Source organism: Mugil cephalus, chromosome 13 (genome assembly GCF_022458985.1).
Source record: "Mugil cephalus isolate CIBA_MC_2020 chromosome 13, CIBA_Mcephalus_1.1, whole genome shotgun sequence".
NCBI lineage: Eukaryota > Metazoa > Chordata > Actinopteri > Mugiliformes > Mugilidae > Mugil > Mugil cephalus.
In genome coordinates, this window is record NC_061782.1 from 74229 (window position 1) to 92433 (window position 18205).

Consider the following 18205-nt stretch of genomic DNA (forward strand, 5'->3'; position numbering starts at 1 on the left):
AACGTACCTGCACAGGTGAGGCTAACGTTAGGCTAACGTACCAGCACAGGTGAGGCTAACGTGAGGCTAACGTACCAGCACAGGTGAGGCTAACATGAGGCTAACATACCAGCACAGGTGAGGCTAACGTGAGGCTAACGTACCTGCACAGGTGAGGCTAACGTGAGGCTAACGTACCAACACAAGGGCAGCTAACGTGAGGCTAACGTACCAGCACAGGTGAGGCTAACGTGAGGCTAACGTACCAGCACAGGTGAGGCTAACATGAGGCTAACATACCAGCACAGGTGAGGCTAACGTTAGGCTAATATACCAGCACAGGTGAGGCTAACGTGAGGCTAACGTACCTGCACAGGTGAGGCTAACGTGAGGCTAACGTACCTGCACAGGTGAGGCTAACGTGAGGCTAACGTACCAACACAAGGGCAGCTAACGTGAGGCTAACGTACCAGCACAGGTGAGGCTAATGTGAGGCTAACGTACTAGCACAGGTGAGGCTAACGTTAGGCTGACATACCAGCACAGGTGAGGCTAACGTTAGGCTAACATACCAGCACAGGTGAGGCTAATGTGAGGCTAACCTACCAGCACAGGTGAGGCTAACATACCAGCACAGGTGAGGCTAACATGAGGCTAACGTACCAGTACAGGTGAGGCTAACGTGAGGCTAACATACCAGCACAGGTGAGGCTAACGTGGGGCTAACCTACCTGCAGGAGTAGGTGGGCTCTCCCACCTTGAAGACGTGGCCACACAGCGCAGATGGACGGTTGTTCTCCTGGAGGAGGGCCAGGCCAGACGCTGGCTCCTCCCCAAGAAGGAGCCACTCCAGTGGGGCCAAGAGGAGCAGCTGACAGGCCAGCTCCTCCCTCTGCTCCTCCCTCTGCTCCTCCCTGATGCTACTACCCACGCCTGGACCCAGGCAAAGGATTCTGGGTACATACGCCGCCAGGTGGTGGTACACTTCCTGCTGCAGGTCGGCCGCCGCCAGCCACCGCTAAGGAGGAGGAGGAGGAGAGGAAAAACAGGAGGGAGAGGAAGAGGAGGAGAAAGAGGAGAAGGAGGGAGAGAGGGAGAGGGAACCTGAACAACAGCTGACTATGGACAACAACTCTTTGAACACAACCCTCATCACTGGGTCACCGACTGCTGTCTCCAGGTGTGTCTCCAGGTGTGTCTCCAGGTGTGTCTCCAGGTGTGTCTCCAGGTGTGTCTCCAGGTGTGTCCGCTCACCTGATGGTCTCTGACATCTTTGACATTCTTTCAGTTTTGAGGATGATGCAACAATTGAGTGCAGTATCACTTTATCACTGATTGTTTAAAGACACTTTGTCCATTAAGCCGCTAATATGCTTCTGCACATGGACACGTAAAGACCTGACGTACGAAGTCTTTGTCCACCGGCGTGAAACCTGCACTCACCAGTCTGGCTCAGTCCGTTTCGTTCCATCTGACCATCTTTATAACTGGGGGAAGACAAGTCCTATGAACGTCTTCAGTTAACTTTTCCGTCTTCCACCAAAACAATCATTTAGAAAATGGTGGAGATGGAGAAGCAGCCGGAAACACACGTTACCAAGACGACCAGTCACAGCTCTAGTTGTATTTCTGGGGAGGAGGACGTCACAGACGCCATGAGGTCTGTGCAGGTCTATAAGGGGGGGTGCAGGTCTGTGCAGGTCTATAAGGGGGGGTGCAGGTCTATAAGGGGGGGTGCAGGTCTATGAGGGGGGGTGCAGGTCTGTGCAGGTCTATAAGGTCTGTGCAGGTCTATAAGGGGGGGTGCAGGTCTGTGCAGGTCTATAAGGGGGGGTGCAGGTCTATGAGGGGGGGTGCAGGTCTGTGCAGGTCTATAAGGGGTGTGCAGGTCTATAAGGGGGGGTGCAGGTCTATAAGGGGGGGTGCAGGTCTGTGCAGGTCTATAAGGGGGGTGCAGGTCTATAAGGGGGGGTGCAGGTCTGTGCAGGTCTATAAGGGGGGTGCAGGTCTATGAGGGGGGTGCAGGTCTATAAGGGGGGGTGCAGGTCTGTGCAGGTCTATAAGGGGGGGTGCAGGTCTGTGCAGGTCTATAAGGGGGGGGGCAGGTCTATAAGGGGGGGTGCAGGTCTATAAGGGGGGGTGCAGGTCTGTGCAGGTCTATAAGGGGGGTGCAGGTCTATAAGGGGGGGTGCAGGTCTGTGCAGGTCTATAAGGGGGGGTGCAGGTCTATGAGGGGGGGTGCAGGTCTATAAGGGGGGGTGCAGGTCTGTGCAGGTCTATAAGGGGGGGTGCAGGTCTGTGCAGGTCTATAAGGGGGGGGGCAGGTCTATAAGGGGGGGTGCAGGTCCTATAAAGGGGGGGTGCAGGTCTGTGCAGGTCTATAAGGGGTGTGCAGGTCTATAAGGGGGGGTGCAGGTCTGTGCAGGTCTATAAGGGGGGGGGGCAGGTCTATAAGGGGGGGTGCAGGTCTGTGCAGGTCTATAAGGGGGGGTGCAGGTCTATGAGGGGGGGTGCAGGTCTGTGCAGGTCTATAAGGGGTGTGCAGGTCTATGAGGGGGGGTGCAGGTCTGTGCAGGTCTATAAGGGGTGTGCAGCTCTATAAGGGGGGGTGCAGGTCTATAAGGGGTGTGCAGGTCTATAAGGGGGGGTGCAGGTCTATAAGGGGTGTGCAGGTCTATAAGGGGGGGTGCAGGTCTATAAGGGGGGGTGCAGGTCTGTGCAGGTCTATAAGGGAGGTGCAGGTCTATAAGGGGTGTGCAGGTCTATAAGGGGGGGTGCAGGTCTATAAGGGGGGGTGCAGGTCTGTGCAGGTCTATAAGGGGGGTGCAGGTCTATGAGGGGGGGTGCAGGTCTATAAGGGGGGGTGCAGGTCTGTGCAGGTCTATAAGGGGGGGTGCAGGTCTATGAGGGGGGGTGCAGGTCTATGAGGGGGGGTGCAGGTCTATAAGGGGGGGTGCAGGTCTGTGCAGGTCTATAAGGGGGGTGCAGGTCTATAAGGGGGGGTGCAGGTCTATGAGGGGGGGTGCAGGTCTATAAGGGGGGGTGCATTAACGCGGAGCCTCTGCAACACTTCGGTGCAGATCTGAGCCGTCTCTGATGACAGTGTTGGTGTATTAGTGATGGACGTGAGGTGGAGGACACGACACTGATCAGAGACTTTGTTGAAGACAAACCAAGAAGAGGACACAATCCAGGGCCTGGAGGTGGAAGTAGTGGACCATGTCCATGTGGACAACAGACTGTACTGGAGGGACAACACTGATGCAGTGGACAAGGAGACCGGATAGACTCTCAGGTCTTTCAATGTGTGCAGCCGGGTACTGGAGTCTGTCTACACTGGACAGGAGGACACTGGACAAACTACTCTCTCCCATCCATTTCACCAGATTATAGAGGGACAGACTGATCCAGCTCCAGGACTCATTCAGACCAAACTGTGTCCAGCTGGACAACAACATAACTTCATTGTGTTGATGTTCATTATTACACATTAACTGTACATTCTTCCATCTCTACGTCTACATTTGTTCACATGTTTTTGTTTAAACTATTTTCTATTTGATTTTACCAGACATGACTTTATTTTATCTTTACATTTACTTGTGAATCTTCAGAGTGTTTGTTCCATGTGTAACTACGCTACTGAGACCAAGTTATTTCCTTTCTGGAACATTAAAGTCAATCTGAGTCCAAAACACCTGACCTCACCGGTTATCCTCCGGCTCTTTAACCGGTTATTGTCCGGTTAAAGAGCCAGGGAATAACCGGTTACATAGCCGGAGACGTGCCGGTTATTCTCCGGTTACACAGTGGGAGGAAGCCCGGACTGACACCAGCTGGTTCCGGCAGCTTTTACCTGACGTTCAGATGTTTTTCTCGGCTCAGAGTGGCTAGCATTAGCATTAGCCCTAGCCTTAGCTCTAACATGAGCCGAGCTGGATCATTAAAGTCTATCTCAGTCTCGGTCTCGGTCTCGGTCTCGGTCTCGGTCTCGGTCTCGGTCTGAACTCCGTCTTACCGTCGCGGTGTCTTGGGGGGAGAAGTCCAGGAACTGTGAGCTGAGAGCGGACGGATGATCTGAGTCGGACTCGGCCGCCGCCATCTTTGCTCCCTCTGCTCTATAGGTGGAGCAAGAAGAACCCGGAACCGGAAGTCAGGTAGATTGGGGGCGTGGCTTGTTTAGTTTCTGGTCAAAGATGGAAATTTTATTACATTAGATTAGATTAGATTAGATTAGATTAGATTAGATTAGATTAGATTGTCATTCCACTTGTTCAGGTCCAGAGCAACTAAATCCAGTTTATCGTCTATCGTCGTCTCTCTTCTGAGGTTCTAAGGTCCTGAGACCCGGAAGGACTGAGGTTCTAAGGTTCTGAGGTCTGCTGTTCCACAGGCTAGGGCCGATGCTTGGCAGTTCTAACCTTGGGACCAGTTAAAAGCCCAGTACTGGAGGACCTCAGGGTCCATGAGGGCTGATGGGGTAAAAGCAGCTCCGACTAGAAATAAAGGTATTAGCATTAGCATTAGCACCTGTGTGCTGGTGAGTGAGGGACACAGTTTTCATTGTGATCGTTTAAAATCCTTTGGTTTTGGCAGAAAGTTAGGGTTATGTATGTACACTGAAAGCACAAACAAACAACAAGGAAAACTGAAAGGGAGGAGCTGTTGCACCCATGCGCCACCATCTTGGATTGTGGTTTTGTGTCCCTTGGATTAGTAGTGTGTTAGTGTGTAGTAGTGTGTAGTAGATCTGCCACCGCGGCTAACAGCTGGAGACAAACCAGGACAAACCAAGACAAACCAGGACAAACCAGGACAAAGACAAGCTGCCAATGCTGCTGCTAATATGTGTCCACTCCTGCAGCCACTGTTCACTGGGAGACACTGTTCTCAATAAGAAGCGTCAGCTCTCCTCTGGTTGGACAATGTCAACAAGTTAGTTTGTCTCCGTAGCAACAGGGGCGACAGGGACAAAAGAGACACAAAAAAGTTTTTGAAGGTGTTTAATGAACATGTTTGCTCATAAACAATGAAACGCCATCAATAGAGATTAAACATGAATTCATCTAAATTAATCCACAGCAACCCTGAGATTAATCTGATTACAATGGTTTTAATCCTTTGACAGCACTAGTTTAAAACAAGAAAAACTTTTTTCTGCCTTTAATAGAATCTATAAAACACAGCATTAATAATAATAATAACAATAATAATAATAACAGTAACATTGATGTCACAGATCTTTATCCGAACCAGTGGTCTCCCATACACTCCCTGTTCCAGGCCACTCCACAGACCCAGCACCACTCAGCTCCACACCGAGGACACTGCATGTGCATGCACACGCGCCTGCAGGGGGAGACAGACACACGCGTTAGCCTGAAACAGGCATGAAACAGGCATGAAACAGGCCTGAAACAGGCATGAAACAGGCATGAAACAGGCTCCTTCCAGGCTGGACGTTACCGTTTCTCTCCACAGGAACCGAACACTGGGGGCAGCGTTTGGTCGACTCCTGGATGAAGAGCAGCGACGCTTGATCCCACCTCCCCCTGAGAGACGCCTCTCCCCCCACCAGGAAGCCCTGTGAGTCTTCGCCAGTGGGTGGGGCCGGCGCCATCTGACACGCCCCCTGGTGGTAGCTCCGCCTACAATCCCTGCAGAAGACAAAGCCACAGCCCAGGTGTGTGTCACACTCCACCCTCCTGCTGCCGTCAGATGGAAGAAGCCCCGCCCCACACCCAGGTGATGGACACATCAGCCCTCCAATGGTCAGCAGACACTCCTCCGCCCCGTAGTGCAGGTAGCGTCCATACTGAGGGGCGGAGACAGAGGGGCATTCTGGGTAAATTACTGTTTTCCCAGTAACTTCCTGATGATCATCTGATGATCACCTGACTCACCTGGTCCTCTCCCAGAATCCTGAAGTGATGAAGCTCTTTGATCAGAGACTCCTCACAGCCCACTGGAGACACAGGTCACATGATCAAAATGTCACATGACCACAGGTCACATGATCAAAATGTCACATGACCACAGGTCACATGACACAGGGACACACCTGGACAGGGCAGCGAGTATCCGATCTCAGGATGATGGACAAACTGTCTGTCGTTGAGTCGAGTCTGACAGTAACCATGGAAACAGTCGAGACATATCACATGACGCTCTGGACACTGGAATACCAGGACCACCGGCCTGAGAGGACAGGGGACAGGGGGACAGATGTCCTCAGTGTAGTCCTGTCTGTGTGTGTCCAGGTGCGTGTGTGTCCAGGTGTGTGTGTGTTCAGGTGTCTGTGTGTGTCTTGGTGTGTATGTGTCCAGGTGTGTGTGTGTGTCCAGGTCTGTGTGTGTCCAAGTGTGTATGTGTCCAGGTCTGTGTGTGTCCAGGTGTGTGTCCAGGTGTGTGTGTGTCCAGGTGTGTGTGTGTCCAGGTGTCTGTGTGTGTTCAGGTGTCTGTGTGTGTCCAGGTGTGTGTGTGTCCAGGTGTGTGTGTGTCCAGGTGTCTGTGTGTGTCCAGGTGTGTGTGTGTCCAGGTGTGTGTGTGTCCAGGTGTGTGTGTGTCCAGGTGTCTGTGTGTGTCCAGGTGTGTGTGTCCAGGTGTGTGTGTGTCAGTGTGTGTGTGTCCAGGTGTGTGTGTGTCCAGGTGTGTGTGTGTCCAGGTGTGTGTGTGTCCAGGTGTGTATGTGTCCAGGTGTGTGTGTCCAGGTGTCTGTGTGTGTCCAGGTCTGTGTGTGTCCAGGTGTGTGTGTGTCCAGGTGTGTCAGTGTGTGTGGTCCAGGGTGTGTCAGTGTGTGTGTCCAGGTGTGTGTGTCCAGTTGTGTGTCCAGGTGTGAGTCCAGGTGTGTGTCCAGGTGTGTGTCCAGGTGTGTGTGTGTGTCCAGGTGTCTGTGGCAGTTGTGTGTGTCCAGGTGTGTGTGTGTCCAGGTGTGTGTGTCCAGGTGTGTGTGTGTGTCCAGGTGTCTGTGTGTGTCCAGGTGTCTGTGTGTGTCCAGGTGTGTGTGTCTCCAGGTGTGTGTGTGTCCAGGTGTGTGTGTGTGTCCAGGTGTGTGTGTGTCCAGGTGTCTGTGTGTGTCCAGGTGTGTGTGTGTCCAGGTGTGTGTGTCTCCAGGTGTGTGTGTCCAGGTGTGTGTGTCCAGGTGTCTGTGTGTGTCCAGGTGTGTGTGTCTCCAGGTGTGTGTGTCTCCAGGTGTGTGTGTGTGTCCAGGTGTGTGTGTGTGTCCAGGTGTGTGTGTGTGTCCAGGTATGTGTGTCTCCAGGTGTGTGTGTGTGTGTCCAGGTGTGTGTGTCTCCAGGTGTGTGTTACATGATGTCTGTGCAGGCGATGCATGGGACCCTCCTGGTGTTAGTCAATATGAGGTCCAGGGCCACAGAGAGGTCGTTCTCCGCTGTTGGATGGGACGCACACTTCATGTAGAACTCCTGAGACACAGAGGACAAAAAGACACTGACACACTCAGAGCGTTTACATGAGTTTAATGGAGCTTTGCTCTAAACTCTACTTCCTGACTACGTCCTTGTCCCAGTTTACATGCAGCGGAGAAAATCTAATAACTGTTCTCCTCCTCCACACTAGGGGGCGACACGTGTCTTTTCAGCGGGTTAATACCACGTTAATACGTTAATCCGCGCTGTCGCTCAGACGGCTCCGTTGCTCTTCTTCTTCTTCTTCTTCTTCTGTGATCGGCTTCTTGGACGTGTTTGTTCCGGGGTCACGCGCCAGCGCGGTGGTGGAGCATGAACACACGCATCATCCGATGAAAACTCAGATTCAGTCTCATTATCTGGGCGTCTCAATAATAATGAGACTCTGACTTTAATCGTAGTAACGTGTTCACATGAACTTAAATTCTGCTGTTAGAGTCCGATTAAGGTAATAACTCGTTTTTATCACGTGCATTTAAACGCACGGACTGAGACACATGGAACCTGTGTGATCACTGCTTACCGCTTCGTTGCCTTGACAACCGTCTGACTGACAGACGCCACGGATACGACCAGGATGGAGGACGTCGTCCCAGCAAGACGGACCCTGGAAGACAGAGGACATGGTACTGTAGTAGTACACATATACTACACATATACTACACTACTGTAGTATCAGTAGTGTTACTATTGCAGTACTGTAGTATCAGTAGTGTTACTGTTGCAGTACTGTAGTATCAGTAGTGTTACTGTTGCAGTACTGTAGTATCAGTAGTGTTACTATTGCAGTACTGTAGTATCAGTAGTATTACTGTTGCAGTACTGTAGTATCAGTAGTGTTACTGTTGCAGTACTGTAGTATCAGTAGTGTTACTATGCAGACATACAGTAGTACTACGGGCAGTACTGAGTACGTGTACTGTTGCAGTACTGTAGTATCAGTAGTATTACTGTTGCAGTACTGTAGTATCAGTAGTGTTACTATTGCAGTACTGATATCAGTAGTTTACGTCATACTGTATATCAGTAATGGCGACTGTAGTATCAGTAGTATTACTGTTGCAGTACTGTAGTATCAGTAGTATTACTGTTGCAGTACTGTAATACTCACTCTGCTCAGCGTCATCGTCGTCTCGTGACATTTTCTGCAGCGAACTCGTAGTTTTCCAGGTCGGATCAATTTACAACTTTTACAGAAGACGAAGAAACGACTGTAGCCACCTCCACCTCCTCCACCTCCTTCGACTCCTCCACCTTCTCCACCTCCTCCACCTCCTTCGACTCCTCCACCTCCTCCACCTTCTCCACCTCCTCCGACTCCTCCACCTCCTTCAACTCCTCCGACTCCTTTGGCTCCTCCACCTCCTCTTCCTTCCACTTCACCTCCTCCACCTCCCTGTCCTGTGCTCTCCTCCAGGATCTCAGCCAGGCCAGAGGAGCTGGTGTTTAACCTGCTCAGACTGTTCTCCTCCTGCAGGAGAAAGCGGTGGTTGGACGAGGAGCCAGAATGGAGGAGGACATGTATGGTGCTCTGCTCTGGGAGGTCGCAGCCCTGAGAGGAGGAGGAGGAGGAGTTAGTGGAGACCGTGGTAATGACCCCAGTCATCTTTGACCTCTGACCTCACCTGCAGCGTGGAGGTGCTCTGCAGCTCCCTCCCAGCGAACAGAACCCGGAGCCGGTCTGGTCGGACCCCCTGCTGACTCCCCACCACCTCCTTCAGCTCAGCCACGCTCGCCTCCTCCTGCAGCTCCACGGCCACGCCGGGCCCCAGGTTGTAGCGCACAAACACTGTAGGCGACCGAATAAAGTTGAACAAACTGAGTCTAGTTTATTATCGTTGCTATGAGGAATCTGAGAAAGCGTCACACCAAACTCCATTGACACGTTAGCAAAATTAACGTCGCCTTGACTTTAGTAAGAGTTTGTTAAGTGATGCAACATTTTTAAGACAGTTTCAGATCCCCGATGAAATCGGCGCATGAAGATTTAAAGATTTAAATGACGAACAGCTGAAATCTGGGGAGAACTCACGGATCATTCGTCTCCGCGTCCTTCATGTGTTTACAGTCTGCGGGCCGCGGTGCATTGTGGGACTGTAGTGGTTACGTACGGAACGTAATGACGTCACCACGAAGCGCCCCCGGAATTGTATCTGTATCATTGACCGTATATTCTGATGGGTTTATGTTCATAGTAGGTCAACCAGTCATTGTGTCTGAATTTCCCCGGTGGAGATTAATAAAGTATCATCTGATCTGATCTTATATGGTCTCACCTGTTCTTCTGGAGGGTGATCATCTGCATTTAGTTGCTCTGGACCTGTATCTAATCTCTAATCTCATCTAATGAGGGAAAGTGACTAAAGTGTAAACAGGAATTCCAGGGATTTTATATTATATTATGTTATTTGCCCCCCGACCCCCAACAGACTCAAACACATGAATCAAGTCTTTCAAATGTTTATTACAAAATGAGACAAACATGTCACTGGTTTATTTTCTATCTGCAAACACGATACAACGACGACAGAGCTTCTACCTGCAGCTGAAGCTTCACTGGAACCAGAACCAGAACCAGGACCAGGACACGCTTAACTCTGCTGAGGAGGGAACGAGGACACCTGCCACCAACATGGGGGGGGGGGGGGGGGGTTAAACTCAAATCTAACGACTCTTCTTCTTCGTGGTTTTTCAGTCAGACTTTAACGTGTTTTAATAAACTAATTTCGAGGCTTTAACTTTGAAAATCTGGACGTCTTCGTGCCTGATGATGATGATGATGATGATGACGATGATGATGATGGTGGCGGTGAAAGGATGAAGGATGAAGGGACAGTGCTGCTGCTACGGTAACAAGCGTCCCAGCCTCTCGGTTAGGGTTTTTTTGTGTGTTTTTTTTCCGTGATGACATTTAAATACATTTATATTTATATATTACAACATTGTTCCAGATTCATAAATAAGTAGTGCAGTTTCCCCTGGAGCTCCACCAACACCACCCCACCGCCTCCACGACAACCAGGACTACAAACATGGCCGACCGGCTACAGGCCATAGTCCTCAGGCAAGTCTGCACTGAACCTTTTAAAAAAATATCAAAGTTACAACACAACCAATCAGAACATGGCGCCAAATAAGAACTTCCACCTATCAGAATCCGTCGGGGAGGAAATGGGCGGGGCCTGGAACTAAAACACAGAAACCAGAAATAAAACCGGAAGTGAAGGAGAACAGAAAGAAACAGAACACCTCTGAGTTCTGGTCCAGAAACAATTTAGGTCCAGATCAGATCAGCTGACGGTTAAATGATTAATTTAATGAATTAATTTGGAACTAAACGATGAAAGCCAACGTCAGCGGATTCGTTTCTTCTTCATTGATTTACTGGTCACATTTGAACTCAGAGTCACTTCCTGTTGAGAGATCACACAGTTTCCCATGATGCTCTGCTCTGATGGACAAGTCCTGGGGATGATGGGAAATATGAAGAAACAAACAGGCAAGGGGGCTGGGCAGCTGGAAACACTTTGAATCCGTCCAATCATAGAGCAGCTAACAGTCAGCTGGGACCAAATATGGACGTGACTGTGGGTGGAGCTCCCCTGACCATATAAGGATGAACCAGAACCAGTCCAGAACCAGAACCAGAACCAGAACCAGTTCAGGACCAGTCCAGAACAGGTCAGGAACCAGTCCAGGACAGGTCCAACTCCAGCCTGTCACTCGGAGTCTGACTCCAGGGGGGCTGTCTCGTCCAGGACGGGTCTCTTACGGCGCTTGCCGGCGGCGGCGTGCACCCGTTGCTCCTCCTCCAGGTGCGCCTTCTTGTGGCGAGAGAAGCTAGATGAGTGCATGAAGGTCTTGTTGCAGGCAGCGCAGGTGTAGGTCTTGGTTCTGGCGGTGGGGAGTCCAGTCTTGGAGTGAAGTGGTTTCTGGTGATGCCCGCCCTCCGCCCTGTGGGTCTGCTGGTGTCGCGCCAGGCTGGAGGCGTGGCTGAACCTCTTCCCGCATTGGCTGCAGCCATGGCGACCGGCTCCTCCTCCTGCCCCGCCCCCTTCCTCCTCAGAGATGCCCCGTTTGGCTGCGCGTCCCCCCCGGCGGCGGCGGTTCTTCTTGCAGAGGGTGTAGAAGTTGGGTTTATCTCGGGAGCAGAGCTTGAGTCGGATCTTGAGGTCGGACGAGGTCTCGCTCAGGTTTTCCTTGCCGGGGGTGTAGTTGTCCAGCAGCTCCTTGACGTGGGACACCTGGTGCTTGGACAACTGGGTGGACGTCCTGAAGCTCATGTCACACTGAGGACAGGCGTAGAACTTATCACTGGCCGGACTCGGAGCCATGGCCGCCGCCCCCTGCTGCCTCTTGGTCTTTCTGTTCTTGCCACCGGTCTTGAGGGCGTGGCGCAGGGCGGTCATGTTGGGGCTGAGGGCCACCTCCTTGGGGATCCCTTTGCCCTTCTTGTGGATGAGGCGGTGGCGGGACAGGCTGGAGCTGTGGTTGAACTCCTTGCCACAGATGTTGCAGGGGTGGATACGACGCTTCCCGTGCAGCCGAAGGTGACTCCCCAGCATCCTGAGCGATCAAGACGAACAAGACAAGACCTGGTTAGACACTCAGAGACAGATGCACAATAAACCCCCTGGGTTCTATCACAAACCTAAGAAAAAACAGTCACCGCCTTAGCTAGATCCAGCGTTACACCGGTCCCTTCCAGTCCCCTAGTCGCTACCCCCCAGGCGTCCCTCCTACACGCTATCCCCTACTAGCGCACATCTCCTAGTCCTAGGCGTCCTCCTACTCCAATCCCCTAGTCCTAGGCGTCACCAGTCTCCTGGTGCTAGGCGTCACCAGTCTCCTGGTCCAGTCTCCTAGACCTAGGCATCAACAGTCACCTGGTGCTAGGTACGTCCCATCCAGTCCTTCGTCCTTCCTAGTCCAGTCTCCTAGACCTAGGCATCAACAGTCACCTGGTGCTAGGTGTCACCAGTCCCCTAGTCCAAGGTGTCACCAGTCTCCTAGTCCTAGGCCTCACCAGTCTCCTAGTACAGTTCCCTAGTCCCAGGTGTCACCAGTCCTCTAGTCCAGTCTCCTAGTCCTAGGCGTCACCAGTCTCCTAGTCCTAGACGTCACTTGTGTCACCTTGGGTTTAGTACCTGCTGCCTTTGAAGCTCATGCCACAGTGGGGGCAGGTGTAGCGGGCGTCCTGGTGGGAGGGCTCCAGCGTCCTCTTGGATGGCGGGGTGGTTGTGGTGGTGGAGGAGGCGGAGGACGTCTTCCCAGTGTGGGTCTGCTGGTGCCGGTACAGGCTGGAGGCGTGGCTGTAGCACTTCCCACAGTAGCTGCAGCGATACTGACGCTCATCCAGCTCAAAGTCGGCCTGGTCCGAGTCAGCCTCCCCGTCCAGGTGGCTGCTCCCGGCCTCCACCAGCACCTCCTGGTCTTCCTCGCCGTCGTCCTCATCCTCGTCCGAGTCTGTTTTAATCTCCACGCTCTGCTCCATCACCTCGCAGGGATACACCTCCTCGTAGGGCGCAAAGAAGGCCTCGTCCGTCTCAATCTTCAGCTGCTCGGGTCCGGTCAGGTCCGACGGGTCGTCCGAGTCCTTCTTCACACAGGAGATAGTGAATTTTGAGCCCACCTCCGCCCACTTTACCACGTACTCGATGGGCTGCGTGTCCAGCTCCACCGTGATGAAGTCGGCACCCAGGGTGTCCGACTCTGACACCGCCAGCTCCGCCTCCGAGTCCTCCATTCTGATTGGCTGAAGCCAGGAGACGAGAGAAGAGCTTCTGAGGAGCTGAGGAGAGAGGAAGTAGATTCATCATCATGGTATCACCACACCAACACCAACAGACCTCTACCGACAAACCCTGACCCAACTCAAGACTCAAACACTAGGGGGCATCTAGGTCCAGGCTGCTGGAGGGAGGTCTACATCTAAGTCCAGGTCTAGGCTGCTGGGGGGAGGTCTACATCTAAGTCCAGGTCTAGGCTGCTGGAGGGAGGTCTACATCTAAGTCCAGGTCTAGGCTGCTGGGGGGGAGGTCTACATCTAAGTCCAGGTCTAGGCTGCTGGGGGGGAGGTCTACATCTAAGTCCAGGTCTAGGCTGCTGGAGGGAGGTCTACATCTGAGTCCAGGTCTAGGCTGCTGGGGGGGAGGTCTACATCTAAGTCCAGGTCTAGGCTGCTGGGGGGAGATTCTGGATGTTTATGTAGCTCCTCCTCTCTGTCTTTTCTCAGCCACCTACACATGGTTCTGGTTCTGTTCTGGTTCTGTTCTGGTTCTAGGTGCAAGGTTTCTGGTTCTGTTCTCATTCTACTAGGTGCAATGGTTCTTGTTCTGGTTCTTCTAGGTGCTAGGGTTCTGTCCTGGTTCTGGTTCTTCTGAGATCAGACCGGACTCCAACTGCTGGAACAAGGCGGTACTGCGGGGGGCGCAAATGCTAACTAGCCAGCATGCTAACTGTGTCATTACAGGATCTGCAGCTGATCAGGATGACCTCTGACCTCCATCTCCGTCCCGTTTGACGGGTTCACGTCGCGTTACCGAACTCCATTCATAAATCGAAGGTTTTTAGAGAGTCCCGGCCGGTCCGTCGCTACCGGGACACTTCGGTTTTAAACGACTCGTTGTCCGGTCGCAGCGCCTCGAATGCTTAAATACACGGACCCGCGTCTTATTTGCATTTAACAGAGACAAAAATATCAGGTTTCTTTTCATTATGTCCGTGATTATTTGACTGTGAATGACCAGCGCAGGGCGGCTGCTCGCTTCGCATCCATTATTAAAGCTCACATTTAGCCACTGCCACTGCTCAATGTCCGCATGTCTCGAAGCCGAATTTATCTACACGAGTATTTATTTCGAAAAATGTCTCAATTTGTTTTAAAACTATCTGATGTCGTTTGTAAAACGAGAACGTTTAAAACGGTGTTTTTCCGAGTGGAGTTCCGGCGCTGTCTGTGATGAGGAAGCAGAGGAGGGATTTTCTCTTCCCGAAACTTATTTTGTGGAAATAAAAGGGGAAACTTCGCCGTCCGGTTCTGGAGCTAAACCGGGTCTGGAGCCGGTACTCACCGAGCTTTGGAGGCGGAGGAGCGGCGTTAAATGTCAAATCCACCGGCGGCGGACACGGTCACAATAAACAGGAAGCAGCGGAGCGGGGCGCAAAGCATCATGGGAGGAGATTAAATGGCTGAAGAGGGCGGGGCTTCAGAATAAAAGCAGGAAATGTGACAGAAACATAAAAGTATTAAAAAGTAAAATACAGTGACCTGACCTACGAATAGTAGTAGGAGACTTTTAGTCTGGTGGAGGAGATGTTAGTCTGGTGGAGGAGATGTTAGTCTGGTGGTGGAGGAGATGTTAGTCTGGAGGAGATGTTAGTCTGGAGGAGGAGATGTTAGTCTGGAGGAGGAGATGTTAGTCTGGAGGAGGAGATGTTAGTCTGGTGGAGGAGATGTTAGTCTGGAGGAGGAGGAGATGTTAGTCTGGAGGAGGAGATGTTAGTCTGGTGGAGGAGATGTTAGTCTGGAGAGAGATGTTAGTCTGGTGGAGGAGATGATGTTATTCTGAGAGGAGAGCTTAGACTGGTGGAAGGAAGGAATGTTTAATCTGGTGTGAGAGGAGAATGTTTAGTTCTGGGAGTATGTCAGTCGGAGGAGGAGATTAGTCGGAGGAAGAGTTAGTCTGTGAGGAGATGACTAGTACTAGGAGGAGATGTTAGTCTGGAGGAGGAGATGTTAGTCTGGAGGAGATGTTAGTCTGGTGGAGGAGATGTTAGTCTGGAGGAGGAGATGATGTTATTCTGGAGGAGGAGATGTTAGTCTGGTGGAGGAGGAGATGTTAGTCTGGAGGAGAGCTTAGTCTGGTGGAGGAGGAGATGTTAGTCTGGTGGAGGAGATGTTAGTCTGGAGGAGGAGATGTTAGTCTGGAGGAGATGTTAGTCTGGTGGAGGAGATGTTAGTCTGGTGGAGGAGGAGATGTTAGTCTGGTGGAGGAGGAGATGTTAGTCTGGTGGAGGAGATGTTAGTCTGGTGGAGGAGGAGATGTTAGTCTGGTGGAGAAGATGTTAGTCTGGAGGAGGAGGAGATGTTAGTCTGGTGGAGGAGATGTTAGTCTGGTGGAGGAGGAGATGTTAGTCTGGTGGAGGAGATGTTAGTCTGGTGGAGGAGGAGATGTTAGTCTGGTGGAGGAGGAGATGTTAGTCTGGTGGAGGAGATGTTAGTCTGGTGGAGAAGGGTCAAATCATTGGCTGCATCAAGCAGAAGAAACATCTAGAAACTACTGAAACTGGCTTAAGAAATGTATTAAAATCTGGAAGTGCAGTGGAGAACCATCTTTCTATCCATTTCTTCCATATTCCAAGACGACACCACCAGGATTCATGGGGCTCAGATAGTGAAAGAGGTTCAGGGAGCATGAGACCAGACCAGAGTCCAGACCTGAACCCAGAGAGAATGTTTGGGATGAGCTGGAGACTCAGACTCTGACATCATCAACACAAGATCTGAACTAAAAACACTGGATGGAAGAAACCTGGAGACACTGGAGAAGCTTCTTATTGGATCAAAGCTGGAGGAGCTCCGCCCACAGACTAGAGAGGAGGAGCTTTATTGGCCAGGTGGCGAATTAGAGGGAGAGAATGTAAATGATAAATGTTTGGATGAGATGGATATTGTTTAGAAGATGTCTGAAGCTAGACTCACACCCGAAAGTGTTTCTTTTATTTAATGCAGGCCTCTGACTACAAGTTCTAAATATTAGGAACACGTGACAATAGATACATGGAAAAACTTTAAATTGAACCTGTGAATGAAACTGTTGTAACATCAGCAGAAAACTAAAAATATAAAAACAGGTCTTAAATAAATAGTCCCACTACATGAAAACACAGTTTGAATAAGTAGTCATGTATTGTCATATATTAGAAACTAAAGCTGAACCTTGTACCTAATAAAGCGGCCAGGGAATGTGTTCGTTTACCAAGAGTTTTGCTTTCAATCTTTTCAATTTCAGCAGCTTCCAGAGCATTTTTATGACCTGGAGTAATATGATTTTGATGTGATAACTTTAATTTGAAATAGTTAGAAAAAATAAATAAAATTAAATAAAAGTAGGAGAATAAAATAATAATAATAATGATGTTCACAATCATTAGAATATTTTTGAAATATTTTGAAAATGTATGATTAGTTTCTATAAATGTTTATAAATGGATTGAGAAATGTTCAATATTCGATCAGAGGATGGAGATGATGAAGATGATGATGAAGGGCAGTGGAGCGGTTACCCCCCCCCCCCCACGCCGTCCTCCCACCCCCGGCACCGTCGAATCTCACAAACGCACTTACGATTCAAGCCGGAACGGTTCCACTGGTCCCGGTTCGGTGTTGGACGCGGATCTTGCAGCTCTCTGCCGCACCTCTCTCACTTCCCAACCGGAGCGGCAGAGCGGCGGCGGAGACGCGGCGGAGCGGCGGCAGAGACGCGGCGGAGCGGCTCCACGTACAGTGAACCTGACGCTGCAGCGCAGAGGCGGAAGTGCGCTCTGTCTGCTCTGTGATTGGCTGAACTCCAGCGCAGCCTCTTTGCCTCGAATGACGCGTAATTTCGCTGTGTCGAAAAGCGTCAGGAAGAGTTTTTGCAATAAAAAGATTAATTCATGTTCGTTTCATGTCCGTTGGCTTTCTATCTATTAGCCACACGTTTCTTCGTGTCTGTTAGCTTCATGCTAGCTTCATGTCTAATAACTACGTGTTAGCTTTATCTCTATTAGCTACATATTAGCTTCACAATAAATAAACAATATATTGTGTAATAACTGCACAATAGGGATTTAATTGATTTAAAAAGTGTTTGACACTATTGATCATGGTGTGAGAGGGTTAGGAGTTAGGGTTAGGGGGTTAGGGTTAGGGGTCAGGGTTAGGGTTAGGAGTTAGGGGTGCGTATAGGGTCAGGGGTGCGTATAGGGTTAGGGTTAGGGGTCAGGGGTCAAGGTTAGGGTTAGGAGTTAGGGGTGCGTATAGGGTTAGGGTTAGGGTCAGGGGTGCGTATAGGGTTAGGGTTAGGGGTTAGGGTTAGGAGTTAGGGGTGCGTAGGGTTAGGGTTAGGAGTTAGGGGTGCGTAGGGTTAGGGGTCAGGGGTGCGTATAGGGTTAGGGTTAGGGTTCAGGGTTAGGGTTAGGGTTAGGGGTCAGGGGTCAGGGGTCAGGAGTTAGGAGTTAGGAGTGCGTATAGTTTGCTGGTAACAGTAGCTCAGGAGGTAAAGCGGTCGTCCTGAGGTAGTTCACCATCACCATAGTGAGACTGTGTGGTGGAATGAATAATGCATACAACTGTAAGCACTATGAGCATCTACCAATGGAAAAGCGCAATATAAAACCAATGCATTATTATTACATATCTGAGTGCATGAAGACTGAACGTGGAGTTTTGACACCTAAACTTTTCATTTTGCATATTAACAAGTTTATTATTATATTATGAAGAAGTTTGTTTGACTTAAGACAGAGTTCATATTGAGAGTGTTTGTGTTGGGCTGTGCCAGACGATATGTCGTCTATATTTAAAGAAAGTCAAAGAATATCGCTGCTATGTGAGGTATTGTAATGTGTTGTGAATGTTGTATTGTTCTGCTATAAGTTATTGTTTGGAAGTGCATAACACAAGTCTTTGTTGATCTTACAGAAAAGAACATTACGCATTATTCACCGAGCAGATCCAAGCGCGCACACCACCACCAACACAGCGTTTACCAGCGTTACACACATTATTGGTTATGTAAGAAGAGTAAATAATA

General features: G+C 50.6%; 3 protein-coding genes across 4 annotated transcripts in view; all 3 read right to left on the minus strand.

Annotated features, from left to right (window-relative positions):
* The window catches only part of ubr2 (ubiquitin protein ligase E3 component n-recognin 2), a 34641-nt gene extending 30495 nt beyond the window's left edge, over window positions 1–4146 (minus strand). Inside the window, 2 exon segments of the mRNA XM_047602687.1 lie at window positions 711–997; window positions 3998–4146. Coding sequence (XP_047458643.1) covers window positions 711–997; window positions 3998–4081 — 371 coding nt within the window. The 5' untranslated portion in view covers window positions 4082–4146.
* An 820-nt stretch (window positions 4147–4966) lies between these two features.
* prkn (parkin RBR E3 ubiquitin protein ligase) lies at window positions 4967–9511 on the minus strand. The gene is made up of 9 exons (XM_047603302.1): window positions 9439–9511; window positions 9032–9195; window positions 8518–8958; window positions 7930–8013; window positions 7288–7403; window positions 6041–6177; window positions 5883–5944; window positions 5446–5794; window positions 4967–5326 (listed from the first exon to the last, which is right to left on the minus strand). Exons 1-9 carry the CDS (start codon window positions 9443–9445, stop codon window positions 5223–5225), a joined length of 1464 nt encoding a protein of 487 aa, XP_047459258.1. The 5' UTR covers window positions 9446–9511; the 3' UTR covers window positions 4967–5222.
* A 339-nt stretch (window positions 9512–9850) lies between these two features.
* On the minus strand, window positions 9851–16918 carry LOC125019101 (zinc finger protein 135). 2 transcript variants are annotated; one of them, XM_047603613.1, is made up of 3 exons: window positions 16756–16918; window positions 12554–13197; window positions 9851–11972 (listed from the first exon to the last, which is right to left on the minus strand). In XM_047603613.1, exons 2-3 carry the CDS (start codon window positions 13150–13152, stop codon window positions 11126–11128), a joined length of 1446 nt encoding a protein of 481 aa, XP_047459569.1. In that variant the 5' UTR covers window positions 13153–13197; window positions 16756–16918; the 3' UTR covers window positions 9851–11125. The 2 variants fall into 2 exon arrangements, with proteins under 2 accessions (XP_047459569.1, XP_047459568.1); XM_047603612.1 differs by lacking the exon at window positions 16756–16918 and adding an exon at window positions 14480–14612.
* Between the last annotated feature and the right edge of the window lie 1287 nt (window positions 16919–18205).